The sequence below is a fragment of the Lathyrus oleraceus genome, chromosome 4 (genome assembly GCF_024323335.1).
Source record: "Lathyrus oleraceus cultivar Zhongwan6 chromosome 4, CAAS_Psat_ZW6_1.0, whole genome shotgun sequence".
NCBI lineage: Eukaryota > Viridiplantae > Streptophyta > Magnoliopsida > Fabales > Fabaceae > Lathyrus > Lathyrus oleraceus.
This window is the reverse complement of record NC_066582.1, coordinates 146,513,318-146,539,191: the sequence shown is the minus strand read 5'-3', so window position 1 is coordinate 146,539,191 and position 25,874 is coordinate 146,513,318. Positions and strand designations below refer to the sequence as shown.

The 25,874-nt window shown below is 34.9% G+C and overlaps 1 protein-coding gene across 1 annotated transcript; it reads right to left on the bottom strand.

Moving 5' to 3' along the window:
- Positions 1 to 2,620: 2,620 nt before the first annotated feature.
- LOC127074175 (putative glucuronosyltransferase PGSIP8) lies at positions 2,621 to 6,346 on the bottom strand. The gene is made up of 5 exons (XM_051015471.1): positions 5,826 to 6,346; positions 4,038 to 4,296; positions 3,692 to 3,893; positions 3,464 to 3,611; positions 2,621 to 3,338 (listed from the first exon to the last, which is right to left on the bottom strand). The coding sequence occupies exons 1-5, from the start codon at positions 6,113 to 6,115 to the stop codon at positions 2,798 to 2,800; spliced, it is 1,440 nt and encodes a 479-aa protein (XP_050871428.1). The 5' UTR covers positions 6,116 to 6,346; the 3' UTR covers positions 2,621 to 2,797.
- Between the last annotated feature and the right edge of the window lie 19,528 nt (positions 6,347 to 25,874).

The following is a 25,874-nucleotide window of genomic DNA, read 5'->3' as shown; positions in this document are numbered from 1 at the left end:
AGCATATCCAACACTATTATATCTTAAGATAAAAGTATATAACAAAATGCAAGAATGCATGTGACAACTTAATAATAATTATTATACATGATTGGAATGTTATGTTACACAGTAGAGAATTGATAACAAATTATCAAAATGGGCTATTCAATTACAACGTGACATATCATTTTATTTACTTATTTAATATTTTCCATAACATATATTATTTATCATTTAATATTATAAATAGTTAATTTGAAAAGTGTTTCATATATCATATATCTAATATTATTAAATACATATTATTAATTTCTAAATTATTTCTATTATATAAATAATTAGTTTTAAAATTATTTTATATATCATATATCTAATAATATTATATACAGTTTCTAAGTTATTTCATAGAAATTCATTCAAACAAGATCTATTTTTAGATGTATCTACAAATATCTATATATATTTGCCCCCACTAATTAAGAGTTCTGGCTCCGTTCCTGCTTATTGATGTAGTTGTGTAGTTGACGTTTGGATTTTCCGATGATCCTAAGTTTAAAAAAAAGTGGATCACTTATGTTGATACGTGTTGAAAGGGCTTTAAGTCACGACTCACACGTGACTACATTAGGATCTTTGAGTCTAAAATTAATTGTGACAATATCTTAATGATTGGTAATGCCTATATATCATAACCTTTCATTTATGGCCTTAACAATCGATTATTTAAGATCTATAATCGATTATAACACTGATTTGACCTATGGGTTATTTCCAAATTTATATCACACATTGGCATATGAATAGAGAGCTTCTTTATCACTTTTTGACATCCTTAAAATGAGTTTAAATTTCATTTTTCATTTCTCTCATCATCTAAATATATCATTTTTCACACATGTATTTAGCCATAGTGCTTCGAGAGTAGTCTTGAGTCTAAATGAAGATCGTTATTCTGGATGAGGACAAAGTTATAAGTGTACCAAGAGTGTATTATCTCTTAAGTAAACAACTCTTCCATAGAAAGTTGTTTGGTTCTGAGTTAAGAAAAAACTCTTGTATTTTTTGAAGATTGTCTTAGGAAGTCTCTGTTTGCTTCGTGAGCTTCACCCTGAAGAAAAAAGTTGTCTTTTGGTTCGTGAAGACCAGCCAGTAAAATCTCCACAATGGTTCTTGAGCGCAATCTGGTTAAAATCTCTATTAGTTCGAGATCAATCCGACTAAAATATCTCTTGGTTTCTTAGTTCAACCTGGTATAAAAGCTCAGTAGGTTCGAAATCTGTCGGTTGAAATCTCATCTTAGTTTGTGGTCAGCCTGTATAAAACCTTGGTTCGGTTCAGAGGATAGTCAACTCAAAATTCTATTTTGGTTTGATATCAGCCTAAGAAAAATCTTTGTTTGGTTTGGATACTAATCACTCTAATCCTTGTTTGTTGTTTGGTTAAAAGTTATCATACAAGCTTCATATTCTTGTATAAGGAGGTTTGTGGACAAATTCTTCTAAAATCTCTCAAGTTTATTGAATACTCTCAAAAATAATTATGGACGACTGGAGTAGGTAATCGTAGGTCGAACCTATATAATTATTTAGTATTCTTTCTTCTCACTTATCTCTTTTATTTCCAGTAATTTTCTTTCTTTTGATTTTTCACTACAGCTTTACTTGTTTGTTTTACAAAATATTTTCAAACTCTTATTTTACAAATGATTTCGTTTTAAATTAAAGTTTTACAAACATCCACAATCCACCCCTCTTATGTATGGAGTCACATGTCCAACATTGGATAGTTGTGTGTCTAAAAAATATTTGTAATTTTTTTCCAAAAATTATAGTAGTGAGAGTTTACAATTTTCTCTAAATAAAAATTATAAATTATAATAATAAATTTGATTGTGAATTAATTTTGTTTTAATTTTTATTTGTGTGAAGATTTACTCAAATTACTTTTCCAACACCAACTTCATTGATATTTTAATTCTGTATTTTTTTGTGTTAAAATGTTAATCAGATTAGATTTTTTCGTTAGTCTATGGTATAATTTAACATTATTAATAGTGATATCGTGACATGTTAACCCGCCACGTTAGAACTCATTTTTAAAAAAAAATCTTTCAACTAACTTCATTTTCATCTATATTCTCCTTTTTTTTGTCAAATCTTTTTCTTCAACTTTCTTAATTTTATTTTCTCATCCTTTTACCTTTTAAAACAATAAAAACATTAAATTCTTAACTTGTGTTCTAATGTTGTTCATACAAGCAAATAAATAAAGTGGAAAAAGTCAAGCATTCATTTGAAATTTAGTAATTAAATACTGAGATTAAATTGATGAATGTATTCTGACGTTGTTTATACATATAAATATTTGTTTGATAAAATTTTTAAAAAAATAATGATTGATATTTTTATTAAGTGATTAAATATAGAAATTAAATTGATGAATGTGATTCAAGTATTGTTCAAATATGTAGAGATTTATTTAATAGAATTTAGAAAAAGATAGAAACTTAAACTAATAGAAATTTATGTGAACACTGAAACTAGGGTGACATGATGTTATGCTAGTTATTCTTTCTTTGATTTTATCCTAACTCATATGTGATGCTACTACTTTGAATGAAATAAAATAAGCTTGGCTATTTCTAGTAAAAAAAGATTTCTATCTTCCTATCTCACTGCCAAACAGGCTTACAAAGTTTAATACAGGAGCAAATCAGGCACACCATACACCTATGTAACTAACTGCAAAACAATCTTATATACACAATAACACCTTTCTTTGTTCCTGCCAATGTTTTCATGTCCAATTAGAAACCTCAATATAACTTGTTAAACCAAGAAGGTGGTGACGATTCACCTAATCTAGGCATAAAACCTTCCCTTTCTAAAGAAACCTGAAGTCCAGCCATTATCCTTGTTATCGATGTCCACAAAACTGGTGCGGCACAGAATGCATAACCAAACACGCACAAAGCTCTTACGACTCCATCTGAATACCAAGGAAACGCCATGACAATTAGAACTCCAATAATACCGAACCACGGCATCAGAACCGGTAACATTGGAAGAAGAAACGCGTTGATTGCAACCAAGCATAGAGCCAAAGTGCCGAGAAAATACAAAGGCCAGCCTAGCATAGGGTGAATTGTTGGAGGAATGATGAAGAAGGGTGTTACGTAAGCGGCAAGAATACTCCATAGTGCTACTAATTTGAGGATGTTTTGTACCAATGTGATGCTCTTATCGGAACGACGGTAGCATAGTTTTGAGAGACTTGGCCTTGCTAAACGCGTCATTGCTATTATTCCAAGATATATTGCAGATTGAATGAATATCACAGCCATCTCCGTCCCATATCTGATAAAAAGAATGAACCGATTTTTATGAACAGAATCTATTAACAAAAACTTGATAGAACCAAATTCGAGTATTATGCAAAGTTAGACGGTACAATAAGTTAATACACTTAAAATGGAAGTTACCCCAAAGTTTGACGACGTTTTTCATGCCACTGTAGGCCTAATGGCAGAACAGGCCACGCCCACCAGTACCATGGCTTCAACCACGGTGCCCCCGGGAATGTAATCACACTATTTGGTCCACAAGGTACACTCCAATGAAGTTTGAGATCTGAATTCAGGATCAATGTTAGCATGAATTCAGAATCAAAATCTAAAATATGTAACAACAAAAATCCCTTTAAAACTTACAGTAATAAGAAGCATCCATTTGATAGCCTAAAGGAAGTCTATATGTTCCATCAAGTTTGGTTCCGTTTGGAGGTGGATGAAACAATGGCTTATCAAGCAACTCCGGGAAGTAGCTAGCTATGAAACCCTGATCGGCACCATCTGGATTTTCTCTCCCATTTTGTAGTTCATGAACCATGTCCTTGAACACTGTCGTTGACGGCTACAAATATCAAAAATTAGAATCCATGTGAAAAAATCTACCAAGATGAATCACCTTTCACATAAAAACAAATATGTGTCATTTTGCAGTTAAGCTGCACTTTCGTGGCAATTTAAATGTGTAGGACATTTTGGACAAACATACCTGCAAGACAAAGAGACCAGTATGAAAAACACAAGGATTGATAAAGACAGCACAAAACTGTCCACATTGAAACAACTCGTCGGTATTTTGTATGAAGAGGTTGTCCGCATCCAACATGACTACCCTGTCATAATCCACTAAGCTCCACGCATAGAGCTTATTCAAAGATAATTTGAACCTCTTGTCAAAATTATCTTGATGCTTGTAAGGATTATCCATATTTTCCACTCTTACTACTTTCACACCATCTTCTTTTTCACTGCACAAAGTCATAAAGAAAGAAAAATATGGTCAATTCTCCAACTCAATTATCAACTAAATTAAGTTACTTAATACATACATACACGTAACTAAACTTGTCCAACACATGATAAAAAGTATCAATACTCAGAACTTTGTAATTTAATGGATCAAATATTATGCCTTTTTCATATAACGCCAAACCTTATTGTATTGGCTTTTGCTTTATCTAAACTAGTCTTTTGGAAAAGAAGAGTATGAAAAGAAACAAAACTTTATGCAGACAATATACCTTAGTTAGTCAATAAATTTAAAAAGTAAATTTTTTCATAACCATGGCGGGTTTGAACGACTCATAAATCTGAGTTACACTTACTTACGAGACAATTCAAGAAAATCTAAAGAAAGATTTTGATGCGTAACACAAGCCGGCCTACTTCCGCCCCTAGCCAGAAATCAAAAATTCGGTCTTAATTTCAGCCAACATGTGGGTGTAGAACTCCCCCACAAATTTGTTCTCTATCTTATAATGGTATGGCTGTATGGACCACCACATTTTGACAGTCTAAATCCTTGCCATCAAGTTCATTACTCTGTCACAACGACAGCTATTCATAATAATAATAATAATGAAGCTTCAATAAATAGTATGCATATTATTGATAAGAATATGCTGCAAGTAAGAATTTTCTATTATTGATTATTATTTTTTTTCACTATGAGTGGAAATTAGTATGTAAATATTATTGGTAAGAAAGAATACACATGTTACTGAGAATAAAGTACCCACAAGTACACATGCTTCACAAGTAGCAAACTTTAAAATATTTTAAAACTCAACTTGGTGTCTAAAGATGAATTGAGTGGGTTATAGAAACATAAAAAATGAAAAATAGTGCATTATAAAGAACAAGTCTCTCAAAAAGAAAAAAGAAAAATAAGGAATAGAGACAAGACAAGGCACGAAAGAAACCAGAAAGACCAATAGATTTGTGCAAACAAGGACGGTTGAAAACATCCTCAAAAAATGTTAAACTTAACGCGCAATTCCAAAGCGTTTACAACACCACCACCAGTCACCTAGTCAAAACACATGTAACAACTCTTACCGTAACGGGTTATGACTAAAAAACTAAAAAATAAGAAAATCAATACTTAAAAAGGAAAAAAAAATAAAATTAATTTAAAATAGTAGTATACGCAAGAAGCGCGTGTGCGCGTGGAGACAAAAACAGGATTTTATTGGGATCTCACAGAAGATACTACTACCATTGAAACCGGACTAGGACGGTGTTGTTTGTAGTCATCCATTCCATTCTCAAAAACCCAAAAACATGAAACCAAAATCATCGGTCCCAGACAAAACCCTAGTCCAAACTCAACTTTTGTTTCTTTTTTTTTCTTTTCTATTTTTTATTAATCTCATCTCTTGATATCATAAAAAAAAATTAATAAAAAAAACAACCTAAGCGGAAGTTTCGGGTAACAACATCGGCAACAACAACAACTAGAGTAACTAACAATTGTAAACCTGAGAAATTGACTTACAGAGCTCGAACCCATCGAAGAGGAACATCAAGAGAAGCAATAACGACAAGATCAGCTTCAACATTGAGAAGAGCCAGTGATTTGAAAAGAACTCGTATTGCTATGTAGAATTCATAGTCTCTTGGTGTACCCACATACATCATAGTAGCATATGCATTTTTGTGTTGTTCACCTTTAACAACCGGGTTCGAAAAACAGCATGTTCCTAGTAACAACAGCACCAACAACAAACGTTTCATAACAAAACCTGCGGCATTGTTGTGGTCGAGTGGCTGCTTTAAGCAACCCATGAAGAGAAGAAGAGAAAAATATGTGTTTGTTTGATTAATCTATCTTCTATTTCTTTCTTTGAGTGATTCGGGTTTATTTTGGTTGATTAATAAAAAGAAAATGTTGAAAAAGAGAAAGTGAGGAAGAAGGAAACAGCTTTATATATTTTTTTAAGCTTGCTACTAGTAGGGTATCCACTCAAATAACAACGAGTCTCTTCACATTATACTTGTATTATAGGAATCCTTTTTAAAATATCTACTTTTCTCTCTCATATGGTGGATATAATAAAAGAGGTGAACTAAAATTTAATTTAAAATAAAGTTAACTTTTAAAAAAAATAAAATATCAACAAAAATGTGTATTAAAAATCAAATACATCTAACTTTTATATTTTATATTTTAGAAAGAGTACATTTCATTGCTTAATTAATTCTTAAAAAAAGTTGTTTTGTTGGGCTTAGAGTTGTGTTAATTCTAGCATAAGTTTATAATCTTATTTTTTTTTCAAATGGTGTGGCAGACAAACACAAAAAAGGAGTAACAATCATATTAAGTAAAAATTTATTGAACAAATTTAAACTAAATATAGACTAGATGTCTTAGTCTTGAATTTAAAAGAACCAATTTTTACCGAAAATGAAGGGAGTAGGTTACCATTGTGTATGTTACTAACCTTACGAAATTTCTTTGTAGAAAATATGCTGCAAAAAGAGTACTAATTCAGAAATGGGTTAAATAAATAAAAAATTCTCCTTGTAAATATAATCATTTTTGTTTTTACTCTCTTAATTTTTTTTTAAAGTAATAGTGTCTCCAAAAATTTCCATCAAATACAAGTAGTTTTTTACATTAAATGCTACTAATAAATATTTATATGGTAGTACATGTGGATTAAAAATTATTATCTTTTAAATTGAGTTATTTTTCATTTTTTCAAGAATAACACGTGGTTATTTATGTGTTTTCTATTTTAATAGAAATCCTAAACACAAACCAAATCCCCAATTCTCTTTTCTTCACTCTCAGCTGTGTTTTCTTCACTCACACCTTTTGTAGTTGTGGTCCCAAAATAAAATTCCATTTAAGACGCATTGAGGCATATGGTCCCAACTACTTTGACGCTATTTGCATTTCAATAGTTGTGGTCCCAACATTGACGAAACTTGATTTGAATCAAAATTGTGCTTGCAGTGCCCCAACATTAAGGTTAGTCGCACATGTGCTTTTATGTGTTGTGGTTGTTGTATTATTATTTGTTTATGAGCTCGAATATTGGATGTCTTTGTTATGCCTCACTTGCTTTGAAATCACTGCATGTTTGTTTTGTTGTGTTGACTGTAAATATTTAGGGTTTTGTCGTGTTGATTATGAATGTAATGTCTAATTTACCCTCTTTCATATTTGTAATGTACACGGTATGGGGTTATTTAAGGTGGTATTTTATACCATGAGTTCATTTGTAAAGGATGCAAAGTTAAGGTATGAGGGTTGAGATATTTATGCTTTCAGTGGGCAAAACTCTGATTTTTTGTCCTTCTTTGAAGCCTGTGACTTAATTAAGGGGATAAGTTCATTCTTTAATCTTGATGATGTGAAAATATGGTGGAAATATGAAGAGAGTTGTCTTGAAAAGGATCTAAAATCCTTTAGAAATGATGAGGATGCATCAATGTTAGCTTTGTTTACTGAGAAGAATAATTGTGATGTTGAAATATATACAGAGCCAAAATTATCAATGAGTGAGAAGACTTATGTGGAGAGGTTAATAGAGAAACAAAAAGGATGTGAAAGTGATGAGGAAAAAGGCCAAACATCTACATGCAAGCCAAGCATGAGTGTTCATGTAAGTTACAAACTGAACTTGTTTGATGTTTTATGTTAATTAGTTTTGTAACATTATGTTGTCACAATATGTGAAAAGTATGATACCACCAAGCAAAAAGGTCAAGCATGTTGAAATTTCAAAAAGAAAGAGTGGTAGACTTAGGACTCTGAAAATACGTGACATTATGGGTCCTGGAAAGCATGCAGAGGATTCATTTGTGATTCCCGAGGAAGACAAAATTGTTGGCAGTGCTATGGGAAAGAACACTTAGAATGACATCCAGAAAAGCTTGACTAAGTGAATTTATGTTATGAAATATGTTGCTTTTTTGGAGCTTATGTAATATGAAACTTATGTACTCTTTTGATTAGGACATCAATCTTATGTAATATGAATCTTATGTACTATTTTGTTTGGAACACCAATCATATGTAATATCAAACTTAGGTGCTATTTTGTTTGGCACATCAAACTTATGTATTGTGGTGAATTTCTATTATGAAATTTATTCTTTGGAACATTAATCTTGTCAATTATTGTCACCAAGGTTTTGTGTTATTTCATATGGTAACTATGTACGGTCAAGTGTCATAAATTTATGTCAATTTATGTAAAATATGCCAAATTGTAAGTCAAGTTATTGACATTCCAATTTAATTTAATTCTGTTTGCAAATTATGTAATGTGAATTGGACTATCAAATGAAAATTGTGCTTGTAAATTGGAATGCCATATGCAAACTAAGACAAACTATTTCAACACCTTTCATTAATAAAACAAATCCAAAATACAACTCATATCTTAACAATTCAATCCATTGCAAACTCTTCTTTGACATGCAAACTCAAAGAAAACACAATAAATTCAACAATTACATTTTATAATCAAATACGCGTTAATCATAAAAGACATTGCAAAATACAACATCTTCAAATTTCCATTAAATTTCTCTGCTTTCAATTTGGTCTTCAAATTCTTGTTCTTCTTCCTTGATTCTTCATACAAGATCTTCATATAGCCCATAAATACCATAGCTTCAGCTCTGAGTTCATAATGCTTCCTATTCATTTCCAAATTTTGCTCCAAGGTCTTCATCCCATATGAACAAATCACACGTATCAATACTCCTCCAATATGAACATCTCCAAAATAACCTTCCTTTATTAGGTCCATTCTTGCATTGGTACTAAACTATACAAACCTGACACCCAAAAAACTTCCTAACTCACGATTTTACAGAGGCAAACGACATTATATTAGGTTAGAACGAATCTTTTATGGTAATAGAACGAAATAGACAAAAAATAATGAGGCTTTGATGAAAGCAAAGAAATCTTTGACAAAGAAGATGAAAAAAAACGAAGCTTTGGGGAAGATGAACGAAGAAGACGAATGTTAGGTCAAATGAAAATGCATCAACTTTCAACTTGTTTTAACTATGGTCATTTTCCACGTTGTCATTCATGTAAATAAATAAAATTTAATCCACCTCTAATGCAACGTAAGCATCTGTAAGTGACATTTAACGTCAGAGACCAATTGTATGGATACATTTTTTGGGAGGGACCACTACTTGAAGGAAATTTTTAAAGGGATTAAAAATAAAAATAACTATATTTATGAGGAACGAAAACTTATTTAACCCTTCAGAAATTAAGATAGATATAGAGTATGTTTCTTATAGATTTTAAAAAATGATTTTTTAAAATAAATAAAAAATTATAATTTTTAAAAATAGTTTAATTTATTTTAAACTTATTCTTAGTAATTAAAAAAATAATTTTTTTATTATATAACATAAATATACATTATTAAAAATTAAATATAATTAAAACTACATAATTTTTTTCAAAAAAGTATATTTGAAAAATTATTTAAAATAACTTTAGAATTAAGTGATTTTTCAAATTTTGATATTTAAAAAAAATATAGCTAAAAGATTGAATATCTAAAGTAATATTAAAAAAATATTTAAACTATTTTTTTGTTCTAAATTATTTATAAATTATTTATACAAAATATATAATATTATATAAATATATTTTTTTAAACATAAAAAAAATATGCCCATAAATTAATTTTAAGATCTAACAAAGTTATTTTACGAATATATAGTTTATCATTTAAAATTTATCTAAAAATCACCTTCAAACACAATCACTGTAATAAAAATCGAAGCTTATTTGGTTTTTATATCATCATCTTTTTCCCATTTTAAAATTTTGGTTTTTAGTTCTTGTATTCTGTTTTTTTTAGGATTTTAGTCTCTTTTTAAATCTTAGAGCATTTTTTATGCCATACATTAATGGTGTTATATGTCATTGTAATATGGACATCATCTTATTATATGTTTGTTTTAATTTATAATTATGTGATCTATATTATATATGATAAAATTCATAAAATCAATAACTTATTAACTTATTATTAGTAAAAGTAAAATAAATGACTAAAATGAATATTGTCACGTAAACACCAACAATCTTCTACTTCATGTTTCTTTTCCCCCAAATGCAGAAACACTAAAACGATTGCCTTTTACATTTCCCCCTAATTGACTTAACATAATACCACAACTGCATTGGTGCGTCCTCCACTGCTTATCTGTTATGCGTTCGTTCATCCTTTACTGTGCGCTTACGTTATTTCATCCATCTGAGTTTAAAATGTCAAACACATCCTATATAGAGAGGTAAATGATTATGTCTTCGATTATTTTTTTGCATATTTTCCTTGCGCATATGTTATGTCTTTGCATTGTGGACCCTAATGTGTAAAACATGTATTCACCTTCTTTCCGACCTATTTGAATTCATGTGGTCCCTAATGTCTGAATTGATTGTTGTTAGTTTATTATTGACATGTGGTCCCTAATGTCTAAAATGGTTGTTGTTAGTTTATTATCGACATGTGGTCCATAATGTATGTAGTGTTTATTTTATTACAAATTTGTGGTCCTTATGGTTATTTAATGTACTTATTTTGTGTAGGCCAGTAGAACAATAATTGTCAAACTTAGAATATATTATAGGGGACAATTGGTATATCATAATGTGAAGTGGTATGTTGGTGAAACAATGTTTGAAATGTATTGAGATTGAGACGTGGGCTTAATATCATGTATGCAAATTGAAATTATGATAAAAAATGAAGGTTATGGTAATATAAGGTGTTTATGGTAATAGAACCCTAAGTTTTCTTTTGCTCGAGGACTTACACCGTTGTATAATGACCAAGACGTGTTAACCATTATTAAAGATGTTAAAAGATTTAATGTCATTGATGTTTATGTTGAACAGATTGTTAACATACTTGAAATCACTGATGATGTGGTTGAACAAGTTAAAGTTGAAAAGGTTAATGCTCTGGTTCATGATGTGAAAGATCAAGTTAATGTGAATGATGATCAAGTTGGTGAAAATGTGAATGGTTATCAAGCCTATGTGAATGTGAATGATAATCAACCTTATGTGAATGTGAATGGTGATCAAGTTATTATGAATATGGAGAATGTTCAAGCTGATGTGAGTGTGGAGGATGATGTAAGTGAAATTGATCTTGATTACAAAGAAAGTGAGGAATATGAGGATGATGATAATTATGAGTGTGATTTAGGTCTTAATATTAGTGTATATTGGACAACTATTCTTCCCAATGAGCAAACTAAACAACCTTATAAACATAATGTTATTTCTAATAACGAGAGTTATGATTTAAAAGAGTTGCACACCTAACCAGAAAGTGGTTTTGAAGATGAGATGAAGAGGTTTCCAACTTTTAAAGAAAACACTAAATTTGAGTTAGGCATGATGTTCACAGATGAGTTGCAAATTCAAGATAAGTTGTGTCGTGCCGCGAAAAATACAAAGTCGCCACCGGACTTTATTTGTTCTCGAAGGAAAGGGAAAATATTAATAAAATCCTTAAAAGAAAAAGAAGATGGTTGTAGCAACCAAATTCGTGTTTGGGCGTTGATTATGCAAGCGAAAGGTATTAGCACCCTTCATATACGTTGTACTCAACAAGAACACTTTGATTGTTTTACGCGGATTGGTGTTATTATATAAAGGTTACTTGCGAATGGTAAAGGGGAAAAATAAGTTTATTAATTATTGTGATCACAAAGATTTCAAAATCATGTGCCTACGTATTCTCATTGTGCAATGAGAAAATTAGAGCTCTGTAGTTCATGGTAGAAAATACAGATTTAAGTGTTTGAAGTTGAATATGACAATTGTATTTGATTGGTTGTATTGTGGTAGAACAAAAATAACATGTCCTTTGTGAAAAGTTTTTGAATGCTCTAAGGCGAAAAATTATATTTGATTGGTTGTGATTGATTTTAAGTGGGAAACAAGTATTAGACTACAAGCTAAGTACGATTGGCAATCCAAGTACTCGAGAGCTGAAAGGACACGTGTATTTTGACCTCTCTTTTTTCATCCCAAAAGTTTTTGTTTATGAAATTTGTGAGGCGAGTTTAATCATTGGTACTCATAGGGAGACAAGCATCTTATCACAAGCTAAGTACAACCGACAATTAGAATGCTCGGGAGTTGAAAGGAAAAGTGCATCCTGACCTATCTTTTTCACCCTGTGAGGACCGAATTAAACTCGTTTATTTTTAAGTGTTTTGAATGAAAGACAAGTATTGGGTCCTAAGCTAGGCATGACCGACAACCCAAGTACTTGAGAAGTGGCGTGGACAAGTATGTACACCCCATTCTTTTTCATTCGGTTTACTGCAAAATGTTTTGGAAATGACTTGAAGTTGGATCAAGTGTTTGAAGTTGAATATGACAATTGTGTGAATTAACGGAAGAGATACTTGATGTTAGATCAAGTACCCGTGTTGCATTCAATTAAGTCTGATTTGAAAAACACTTTACGTTGGATCAAGTTTATTTTTGTTATTTTGGAAAAGGTCCTTTTTAGATCGCTTTTGATTAGTTTTAAGTTAATGGGCGAATGATTGATCTAAATGATCAAGTATGGAACCAAGTCTAAAGATCTAATCCACTTTAAGTGATCAAGGAACTTGTGATCACTTAAATGAATGAAAACCTAAGGGAACGTGCATTTGGTTTCTGAAAAAGTCACATAACAAGTATAATCTAAAAAAATGTAATTAATTGATCAAGAATGAACTTGATAAACTAATCAAGGGGATGCTAAGAATCATACACTAAGCACATGAATATATGAGAAAGCAACAAGACATCAAGAATTAAAAATAATCATGTCAACTCTAATGTCTAATTAACCATAAAATGAAATTAAAAATAAATAGCAGCTAAACTCAATTAAAAGCTGATCCTAATTAGTTAAAATTAGAAATTAAGTTCTAACAAAATTAAATCTAAATCCAAAGAATTAAATCTAATGAATCATGTATTAAAAATGTCTATTTTAATGTGCTAAAATAAAGATTAAAAAAAACATAATAATTATAAAAAAATCCAAGCCAAGGATGATGAAAGTGGAAAAAGGGTGTGTGTATAGCATGTGAGGTGCATGCCTAATCAGCACATGCCCAAGGTGTTTTTTATTTGAATGAATTGATTATTGCTTATTTTGAAATCAGAATGGGGTCTGACTCATAAAAAGGGGTGTCGGACAGCAAAAATGCCTAACAGGGCCACCAAAAAAGACCCAAAAGGCATGGTCAGCAAAAATAAAAGGAAGTCAGCCAAAAAAGGAAAAGTCAAACCCGAAGGGAGTGATAACTGTTGGATCAGGACTAGCAAATCTGATGGCTAGGATAATGAGACACGTGGTACATGTGCAACATGTGATTACAAGACTGTGTCAGGACAAAAAGAAAAAGGTGTCAGGACACGTGTCACAAGATCATGGCTTATGGGTTTATTCATCAATGTTTTTCAATTGTTCATAGTTTCTTGAAATTAATCCACTAAAATTATCAAATCCAATAAAAAATATGCAAATATATATTACTAGACTTGATTTTTCGCAAGGAATCCAAATATGCAATCGAATTTTTCAAATGAGCCATGAATTTTAAGAATCAGGCGAAAAGGTGAAGAACAAAGTGTATAAAGAATCGATCAATTCACATTCTTTATAATGATTCGTGAAAAAATAATCATATATCCGAAATTATGATGAAAAATCGCTTCTAGTGATATATTCACATGTTATTAATGGTTAAGAATTAAAGAAACAATATTTTCAAGTTTATGTGTCTCATGCCAAAATAAGTGATTATTCTAATAAGCAATTCATAATAGTGGCTTAAATTAATCAACAAGCAAACACCTAATAATTCATGACAAGAGTGTGAAAGAGATGAAGGATTACCGACGGAGCAGAGGTTTGCCCCGATTAATATTGAGAATCGGGATGCCGAAGAGAAACCCATAATAATTCAAGAATAAGCTTTTTTAATCTAATTAACTTTCAAGCTTGATGATTACTTTTTTGATTAAGAATGAATATAGAAGTTGAATCTTGAATGTAGAATATTGATGAATAAACTTGAATTGATGAACTTTGGATGATGATTGTTGATGGTCTTATTGAAACTTGCTTGATGATTTGTTGAAATTGGATTGTGGCCAAGTTCCACCAAATTTAGAACTTCAATGTGAAGTTCTAAATGGTGATGAATATGAACTTTGGTGATGGTGAGAGAGTGAAGAAAAGAGAGATAACTTGATAAAAAATAGTGGGAAAAAAGATGATTCAAGTAGTTATGTTAGTTAACCCCAAAATTGTGAGAAATGACATGTTTATATAGATTTTGTAAATGAATAATCACCCTTGGATTGTGATCCAAGTAAGAAGTTTATCAATGGTAGAAAATTAATTTAAGCCTTAGTTGCGGATCACCGATTTCAACCTTTCGATTAATTGTTAAGAATGGTTAGGATTGTAAGAAAATTTGATTGAAAATGGAAGTTGGAATTTGTGTTTGTTTAAAAGTTATGGTGGTTAAGGATTAATTGGGTAATTGGATGATTGTGATACATAGGTAGTTAGAGACAAATGGTATTTGATTTTTGCAAAAGTATCAAGTTAGAATGTAAGGCAAAGAGTCACTAGTAATTAACTTGAATTTGAATGTTTTTGCCTTTGGTTTTTCACCACTTTTGCCTTGAATTTTTGGTGAATCATCCCATAACTTTAAGTGCTTTTGAGAAGTGATTTTGTGTTAAAAATAATCACTTTTGAATGGTGTAAACCCATTGATTAAATTTTGAATTTTTGGGCTTGAAACAATGTTGAAAAGTGTTGAAAAAATAAGTATTGAACTTTTTACATAGTGCATAATTTTTCTACGTGTCCTTGAGTTTTTCATGAATTTTCTATGACTTTTTGATAATTTAACCTCATGATATGAATGTCTAACTTGGTGCACCTTCTTCCTTATAGAAAAATGAGCATTTGAGTGGAAGAATGACCTTGAAGCAACATTAGAAAGTGAAGAACAAGCCATGAGAGTGAATATTGATGGAAGACATAATTTGTTGAAAATTAACACTTGACATAATCATGACACAAGTCATTTGTGATGACTGATGATGAATCCTCTGATCAAATGCTTGTAGAATAGGTCTAGGAAAATTCAGGAGTCAAAATCGTGTCAATGGTCAACAATTGACCAAAAGTAAATAGTTGACCAAAAAGTCAAATGTGCTCAAAAGGTGTAATTTTTTACCCTCTTCCCTTATAATCCATTATTTTGATTTGTATCTCAGAAATATGCATTGTACCATAAATTTCCAATAAATGAATGAAATCTTCTTTTTATTTCAACTTTGTCATTTTCTTTGAATCCAAGCAAACCTCTGAATTAAGTGACAATCATTCCAATCTCCGAGCTAACAATGAATCTCAAATAAAGAGATGATCCGCATCACAAGTAATATGAGAAATAAACCCGAATAATTACCAAATAATATTTGCTTTGAAAATCCACTTATTACATCCATTATTACCGAACATTGTGGTCCACTGACGAATTATGCAAAATGCGATGAATGAAATGCTAAAACAAATGACATAATTGGATAACTCGATAACCATGCATGCAGATGATTTAAGCATGAGCCTGGTGGAAATGAAAATAGGTAGGGCAAATTTTGGGGTATGACAAGTTGCCCTTAAAAATTTCTCTCAGGTTTGAAGGGGGCTAAATCCTTTTAAAAAATAAAGGGACTAAAACCCAAATTTTAAAATTTGGGGGACCAAACCTGAAAAAAAAGGATAATAGGGGGACAAAATTGGCTCCTCTATTTGTATAAAGGTCTTGAAGATTCGTTCTGAAATGTATTATTCTATCATATTTCTTATTGCTTTCTTAATTTACTAACTTTCTCGTAAGTTTAGTTTAGTTCTTAGTTTAAGCTTTGTTTCAGGTTGATTAAATGCTTGAATATACAACCCAATTTAGATAAAACATTTTAATGACCGATAAACAGGTGTACCTCCACCGTATAACACCACATTATACCATGTTATTGCTTCCATTTACACCATTGGGACCAAGCAACAACCTCCTGCAATCCAAGTCGGGTCACCCGATGACAGTTTTAACCATCCATTCTATATAAACGTGACTCAAACTCACTCAACAACCTCTCTCAAATAATAGTTTGAATGATGGTGTGTGTCGCATCCGCGAAAAACAACCGGCGGGCTGAAACAAAAACACAACAGAGCCGCCACTGCGCGTTATTTATCCCAAGATAGGGAAAGGAAACGCTCAGAGAAACCTGGAAAAAGCATGGTCTCGCGACCAAAGAGAAAGGGTACGGGAGTCGGTTACGCAAGGGGAAGGTATTAGCACCCCTCACGTCCGTCGTACTCGACGGGATCCACGCTCTAAGAAAAGAAAAGGTTGCTAAAACACCACACACACATGCACCGAAGACAACACAGATGGGGTTAAGAGGAAGAGAGCTCGATAGGACATCGCATCCTATGCCTACGTATCTCGTCTGGAACGAGAATCAGAGCTGCCGTAGTTCGGCTCACGCACGCCAAACAAGACACACACAAACACAGGCAAACCTGGAACCCGAATGCCAATCGCTGGACTTACATCGGCTTCCGAACCAAACAAACACAATTAGGATACGGACAGCCAATCGCTGGGCTTACATCCATATCCTGACACACAAGAAGATAACAAGCAAACACACACAAAAAGAAAAAAGTGCCCGGAGAGACCTCGCACGGTCTCCTGCCTACATACCTCGTCTGGAACGAGGATCAGGGCGATGTAGTTCCCCTGAAAGGGAAAGAAAATCTAGCCAGAAACCAAGGGGAGACACACTACCAGGGAGCTGTACTCGAGCCTAGTGTTATCATGCATCATTGCCCTATGTGGTGGTTTCTACCTACTTGCACAACAGCAAGCTAATCCTATCCAGGAAGAAAGCAAGCATGCAAGCATCAACAAACAAAACAAACATTTCAAACAAATATTCACAAAGCACACACTATATCCAGTCAGAAGTGAGGCTCAAACAAGGGTGCGACTGCCGAAGCAAGTCATCTATACAAGGGTAGAGTTAGCTCTTAACCTTGCCATTGAGAGGCTAAGGTGAAGCTGATGAAAGGTGAGTGAAGATTAGACTTCACAGCTCTTATCCCTGGCCAGGGAGAGCTTTAGACAAAGGAGCGTGGGTTCAGAAAGGTGGAACCCTTCTACGCTCAAAGACTCTGACACAACTGTGCAAAGTACAAGATCTTGGGTTTGTGTCCCAATGCATCAACACAGTGGTGTGAGCAGAGGGACGACTCAACAGAATAGCGGGGGATAGATTGCATATCCCTTGGGTTCCTCCAATTGCCTCATAGAGGTCTTTACCTGCTTGGCACAAAAGTAAACAATCACAAACATCGCCTCTTAAGGAGGACTTCAGACAGTTGCCTGGCTAAATAACAAGCCAGGTCTTCCAGACTACATGAAGTATAGAGATTCTACCTCAACTGGTTTAAAAACCAAGCAACAGTAAGCAAGTTCTTAAAGAACTGTAAGCGACTAAATGTACCTGAAATCAATCAAGTATCATCAGTACTCAGACAAACCAACAATAAACAGCAAAAGTCAATCTATACAGACAACACAAGTTAATGCACATAAGTGCAAGCCATGAGCTCAAGCTCAAGCATCAAACCTACAACACAAAGGCAATGTTAGTTCACAACATCAAACAAAACTCAATTTAATCAACTTGCACTTTTTCCCTTAAGCCTTTTGCATTTCAACCTGAAAATCCAAACCAAATGTGAGAAACTAGACCACTAGGCCAAGCCTAGGGTCCAAAGGGAATGAAAAAATCAAAACAGCAAGTGAAATTTATCCAAAATCACATTCAACCAATTTAGAAACAAATGCAATTGGTCCCATGCTCATATCAATCACCATTATCATTTTATGCACAATTTAGTATCAAACATGCAATTTGCAACTTCAAATGACCAAACAGAACTATCTCAATCAAAAGCATATCAAAACAATTCAATTAATTCCACAAAAATTCACACCTAAACAGGACACATTCAATTTATAGCATGTCAATTTTCAGCTCAATTGGACAAAAGGAAATAGGTCAATGAAAATCAAGAAGTCCAGATACATTTATACAAGCCAAAACAAGGCATCCAAACAAGCATCCAATTCCATAAATCCTAAAACAGTGACAACAATTAAGAAATGAATGGGATCAAAACCATAATGTCTTATAATGTGTCTACAATCCTCATACCAAATTTCATCTTCATCCAATACAATATGGGAATTTCACAAGCAAAATGCCAACATGTGTCACACAAACTCACAAAATGAGCCAACAGAGAAGAAAATCATCAATCAATCAGAAAATGACATCAAAAGTTCCAGCAAAAATCACATGCAATCTTGACATATCAATGATCATCCACACAAAATTTCAGCTCAAATCAACATCCCTAAGCATTTTAAATAAAATCATGAAGTTGACCTAGCTTGGTGTGACACAAATTGTCACACCTCTAATCAAAAAAATCATATCTCCTTTACCAAGTATCCAAAAATCACAAACTCTACATGAAAATCACCATCAATGAGTCCAGAACGAGCACAAAAATTTTCATCCATTTATTTGCAAGCATCATCATTTCATGAAGGATTTGGTAAGACATGTACAAAATGCATACATTGAAACAAACCCTAGGCCAATTAAATTTCCACACGTGCAAAAAATCCACAAAAATCATAATCAAATTCTACACATCATCAGGAATATTATGCAAAAAATTTCACAAAATTTGGATGAGTTTTGAAGCCTCTATGAATTTTCTAAGATCATGTAATCAAATGAAAATGAAATGAAAAACAAAATGAAATAATAATTAATTAATACAGAAAATGGCAATTTGGTAAATTTAAAGGAACCGGCCAAAACGGCGCCGTTTGGATTAGTGACCAGGGCGCGTTTTCATTGGTTAAAAAAAAGCGGTAAACAACATTCAAAAACAGCAAGGCATCAAACGCGATCAAACAGCCTATTTTCCAGAAAAACTTCAAGAACATCATCGTTCTTCATCATGAATTTCCAGATTTCATCACGAACATACATCAACCAAACACGACAATCCTTATACCGTTGTGACCGTCCTTCAACCATGATTCAAGATATGTGATCGATTCAATCTAACTCTAAGCCTATTGCACGGATCGAACGAATTAAGATATGACATCAAACATTCAAATCAATATATCTCTCTCTACGCTTAACCAATTCACAAACCACGACTTGCATGTTGATCTATGATGAATAAACTACAAAACGCATGTCACAATTCAAGAAATGGTGAGATTCGAAAATTAACCTTATGATGAAGCAGTCGATGATTCTTGATGTATTTTCGAGCAAAAACCAAAAACAGATTGAGATTGATGGTGAGGAAGTTGAATGCAACTCGTGCCTTAGCTCAAAGATGCTTCAATTGGAAGAACTAGCCAAATGCCATTGTTGTGCAAGCTTGCAACAGTCCTTGTTCTTGAAGGTTCTTCCACTAATTCACCAAAACAGTTATAAATCAAGGTTCATGGAGCACGAATCAAAAAGAATTATCCAATTTGATGAAGAATTGGTGAAGTTTGGATCAAAAATGTTGATGAAGTTCTTGAGAGAATGTGGGAGAAAATGGAGGAAAAGTTTGTTAGATTTCTTGGAATGTGCAATTGTGATTAACATTCTGTTACAATTAGTAACTTATACTCCACCTTAATCCAATGTACTAATCTCAATTAGCAAAATTTGGAAGAATTAGCATAATTGCACTTTAAGTGAAAGTTCCAAAAATGCCCTTGCCAAATATTGTACCATGACAGCTCATGATAGTTGGAACAAGTTTCAATTGGCATTTGGAGAGTGTTGCGAAAAGTCCCATTCCAAAATTCCATGTATTTCTCAAATTGGACCATTTTGCCCTTGGATTTTAATTGTTGCACTTGAAAATTGACCTTTTGCATTGACCATTTTTGATGAATTTTGATTATGCACCATGAAAGTACATGTGAAATGGAGTTTGCTCATAAAAAGATCAACCATTTTGGACATTCCATGTGAAAGTTATGCCACTTTGATTATAGGCATTTTTGGAAAATGAATGGACCATAACTTGTCAACCATACATGGGAATTTCAAGTTCTTGGACTTTTTGAAAAGGTGAGAGCAAGATATACAACTTTCATGTTGAACAAATTTTCATTTGAAGCTTTTTTGGACACGTAATTTTGTGGTGAAATTTTTTCCATTTTTGGAAACTTCCATTACAAGTCACTTTCTATTTTTGGCAATTTTTGTCCTGACTTTATTTTCTTCATTCTTGAGCTTTGACATGTCAAATGAAACTTGTTTCAACATGAATAAAGTGTATCCAACTCTCTCCCACCTCCAAATCCATAAAATCAAGCACAGTTGACCACAGTTGACTTTTCTAATTGATAGATGAATTTTGCAAAGCACTGATCAAGTTGAGCCTCAATCTTCTGATGAAATGGCTCAAGGATGAAACCCTAGCCTCCATAAGCTCAATACAATCATGAAATGATCCCCATATCCATTGTAGACCCCATCTCCTTCACAAACCCTGACTGGCCCAATGCAGATGATTAGGGTTGACCAGTGGTCAAAACCCTAATCTCAAGGTATATGATCAAACACTTGCACCTCTTGGATGATATCAAAACCCTGACAATGATGATGTATCACCTCAACCAAGATGTAGCTCAATCTCCTTGAGAATCAAAACCCTAATTTGAACCACCATATCCTCAGATGATTAGTGATCCAACCCAATGAAACCCTAGCTTGCACATAACCTCTCCATCTTCTGATCAAGACTTAGGAGGATGACTTGCACAATGTGACCACATGATATGCAACATGCAATGCCTAATGTCCTAAAATGATATGCAAATATGTTAAGCCAGTCCCAAAAGAGGATGGCAAATTTTGAGGTGTTACAGCTGCCCCTATTCAATCCACTGTGAACCTGTCGATATGAATAGCCTCGGCTTTCAGATGATCAGGATGAAGAGTGATTGAATACCAAGAACAGACGAACAATTTGCACTCTGCTGGGAAAATAATTAACCATGCCTGTCAGAATCGGCAAAGAACACAATCTCGAAACAAGACCCGTCTGGAACGGAGAAAGTCGGCCTGATCACCGAAACAACAACATCCACCTGGATACCAAAATAAATGGTAACGCAGGGATAACCATGGCCTGAACACCACATCCGCTGGGGATTATTATTTCCTCTTTTATGCTTTTCCTGAACCCCGAAATTTTTCTGATAGTCTCCCCTTTTTTTTTTTTTCTTGAACCCCAAAATTTTCTTTCGGCGCAAATGATCCCCGATCACTGCATTTGAACCCCGTTCTCCTGTTTGCCAGAATAATGAACCCCATTCTCCAATTTAAACCCCAGTCGCCTGACGATAACTTGTGATCGCCATTGTGAACCCCATTCTCCAGAAAACACCTCGTGTCTCCTTTTCTCCATTTGAACCCCGCTCTCCAGAAAATGCCTTAACATTTCCTCTTCTCCATTTGAACCCCGCTCTCCAATTTCTCGTGATAATTCCGCTGGCAATGTCGGAAATAACACCAAAATACCACTCTGAGGGCGACATATCAGAGGGTAAACCTTCACAAAATGAAGGTAACATGTGCATCTCTTCATCCGAAGACACCTATAACGACCTCCATTGGACTCCGCCAAAGTCTAAGGTGACACATGAACAGAAGATAATCCTGAGGACCTCATCCCGGATAAAACCTTCATCTCCAATCTCCAATCTCCATATGAATCCCAGAAAATGCCTCAACACTTCCTTTTCTCCATTTGAACCCCCAAAATCGCGCTGATTGCGTAACATCCTTTGATTTCACTTCCATCTCCGTCCGACGGAAAAAATTTCATCCAGTATCACACTACTGGAGAACATGGCTAATCTGACATCAGGATGCTAAACTCCTCAGAGTAACATCTTCACCACCCGGCGAAACCAAAACTTCAAGCGGTAACCACGACTTGAGTCGCACTGATCGCGTAATACTTCCATCTCTGGCCAACAGAAAACAAATTCTCCCAGTATCGCACTACTGGGGAATACCTTTGATTAAAACCACGAGGCTAAACTCCTCGGAGTAACACCTTCACATTTGGATAAAACCACTTCTCAAACGATAACCACGGCTTGAGACTAGCTTATGCTTGCAATGATGAATGACTTTTTCTGCGTAATGCTCCATAACTATGGAAATGCTACGCGCTTTATTATTTTTCTATGCAACATGCTATGCTATTTTTTTCATGATGAATGCATAAAAACGTCCCCCTCAAGGGACTCTTCTGAGTAGCTCGAGACATTCTGTTGAGGAACTCGTCAATATTCCGGTTTCCACCCTACCGGGGAATAGCACTGATGCTGCTGGGAAAAGGTAACCCTTGCTGGGGAAGAACCTCCTTTGCACCCAATCCTCTCGGGAAACTGCTGGGGATAAGAACCACCAACACTCTGTGGGGATACAACGGTCTTCGACTTGCTGGGGATATCAATCCCGACTCTGCTTGGAGAACCCTCACAGATACCTGACGACTTCACTGGGAAAATGCTCACAGATACTATGCCGAGAAACAGCCACCTTCAGGCCTGGCGACTGGGGAAACATCGATCTGACACCTGCTACGGATAACCATCCTGACCCTGCTAGGGAAGCGAATGCCACTCCACTGGGGACAACCCATGTAATCCATAGGTAGAATCAACCCAACTGGGGATGCAGATATCAGTCTGCTACGGAAACTCATCCACTCGGGGAATAGCAACCTTCAGACCTGGCTGCTGAGGAAACACCGTTTTAAACCTGCCGGGGACAACCATCCCGACTCAGCTAAGGGATCCACAGACCTTGGATCTGCTGGGGAGTTAGTCCTCTAATTCTGCTTGGGGATATAGTTGGGGAAATGAGAAAAGTTGGTACAGAACACCCGTCGACTCGTCGAACCACGGTATCCGCCTCCCAATCTCGTATCAGCTTTCCACTTTTGAGAACTCCCAGACTTGTCTGGACCTTTTCTGCTCCATCATCTTGTACTCCCAACCGCTCCGCGCTCGACGGAGAGCGAACTCCTGGGGATTATACAGACTTTTCAATTTTCCGACTTTGAAGAGTCTTCTTGATTAATTCCAAGGGTCGTCGGACGTCTCTTGGCGTCTCTTCGTCATCCCTTCATATTCATTCGTCCCTGATCGGACACTGTGGGGAATTTCTACAGACTTTCCAGTCTTCCGACTTTGAAGAGTCTTCTTGATTATCATTCAAGGATCGTCGTACGTCTCAACGTCTCTTCGTCATCCCTTCATATTCATTCGTCCCTAGTTGGACTCCCTGGGGATTTATTTCGTCAAAAGCTTCCACATCACAACCTGCAAGTGAGTGGAAAATACCTAACAGTTCCTGCAAAACAAATCGTTAGATAAAACCATGCCCCAGGCGTGTCAAGATTTCAACACTTGGGTCACTCAACCTTCCGGATAAGATTTCAAGCTTTCAATCTTATAAACATGCATTGGAAGGGACCTATATGTCTTAAAATGCAAGATTCTTTATCAAAAATATCTGGATGTTTTTGCAATCAAAGCGGTAATGAAAAACAAAAACAAAATTATTTGACTGAATATGCACTTTATTGATCGAAAAGTGTGGCTCAAACCGAGCAATACAAAGGAAGCAATTCCTGAAAAGAGGTAATTGCGCACAAAAGGAAAAATCTATCCTAATGGCAATGTGAAACCCGTGATCTCATCGAGTTCCAACTCGGTTACACCCCATATGTCCTCAGACTCTCCTTGCTTTCTGCCTTCTGAACAAGACGTTTCTGATTGATCCCTACCGGGTATTATCCATGATGCTTTAACCAAAGCGCAAACGATCATGCCAGACGCAGTTGTTCGTTTCAATCCCTCTTTTGCCTGGACCGCCCTTTCGGGTTTTCAGTCCACCGGGATACCCATTTTTGCCCAAGTCGCCTTTTCAGGTTTTCGACTTGCCGGGTGTACATTCTTTTTTTTTTATTTTATCCCTAATTTTTGCCCGAACCTTTCTTTCTGTTTTCGGTTCGCCGGGATGCCCATTTTTGCCTGGACTATTTTATTCTTTTCGTCCAGCGGGTCTTTTATACGAAGTATTTTTTAACTGCGTCTGCATTCACAGGGGATGGAAAATCTTCGCCATCCATGGTCGTTAGCAACAAGGCTCCACCAGAGAAAACCTTCTTGACCACGAATGGACCTTCATAATTCGGCGTCCATTTGCCCCTTCGATCGTTTTGAGGAGGAAGGATCCTTTTCAGCACCATATCACCTACGTGATATACCCGAGGTCGTACCTTCTTGTCAAAAGCACGCTTCATTCTTTGCTGGTATAACTGCCCATGACAGATGGCTGCTAGCCTCTTTTCTTCAATTAGGCTCAACTCCTCATACCGGGTCCTTACCCATTCAGCCTCTTGCAATTTCACGTCCATCAGGACTCTCAAAGAGGGAATCTGAACCTCAACAGGTAATACAGCCTCCATTCCATATACCAATGAGAAAGGAGTTGCCCCAGTAGATGTACGCACCGACGTTCGATACCCATGCAATGCAAACAGCAACATCTCATGCCAGTCTTTATAGGTTACCACCATTTTCTGCACAATCTTCTTTATATTCTTGTTGGCTGCCTCAACCGCCCCATTCATCTTCGGACGATAGGGAGAAGAATTGTGATGTTCAATCTTGAATTCCCGGCACAGTTCTGCCATCATTCTATTATTCAAATTAGAACCATTATCAGTAATGATTCTCTCGGGAACCCCATATCTGCAAATGATGTCTCTCTTGAGAAACCTGGCAACAACCTGCTTCGTCACGTTCGTATAGGAGGCTGCTTCAACCCACTTGGTGAAGTAATCGATAGCCACTAATATGAATCTGTGCCCATTCGAAGCTGTAGGCTCAATCTTCCCGATCATATCAATGCCCCACATAGCAAACGGCCATGGGGACGACATTAAACTCAACAGATTTGGAGGCACGTGCACCTTATCGGCATAAATCTGGCATTTATGACACTTCCGCACGAAGTTGAAACATTGGGCCTCCATTGTCATCCAATAGTAACCTGCCCTTAGCAGCTTCTTTACCATCGCATTCCCACTGGCATGGGTACCGAACGACCCTTCATGAACCTCTTTCATCAATTGGCTTGCTTCTCTATCATCAACACATCGGAGCAAGACCCAATCAAAATTCCGCTTATATAAAACCCCATCCTTATTCAGGTAAAACACCATGGCCAACCTCCGCAGAGTCTTTCGGTCCTTTTTCGATGCTCCCTCAGGATACTCTTGAGTCTCCAGATAGCGCTTGATAT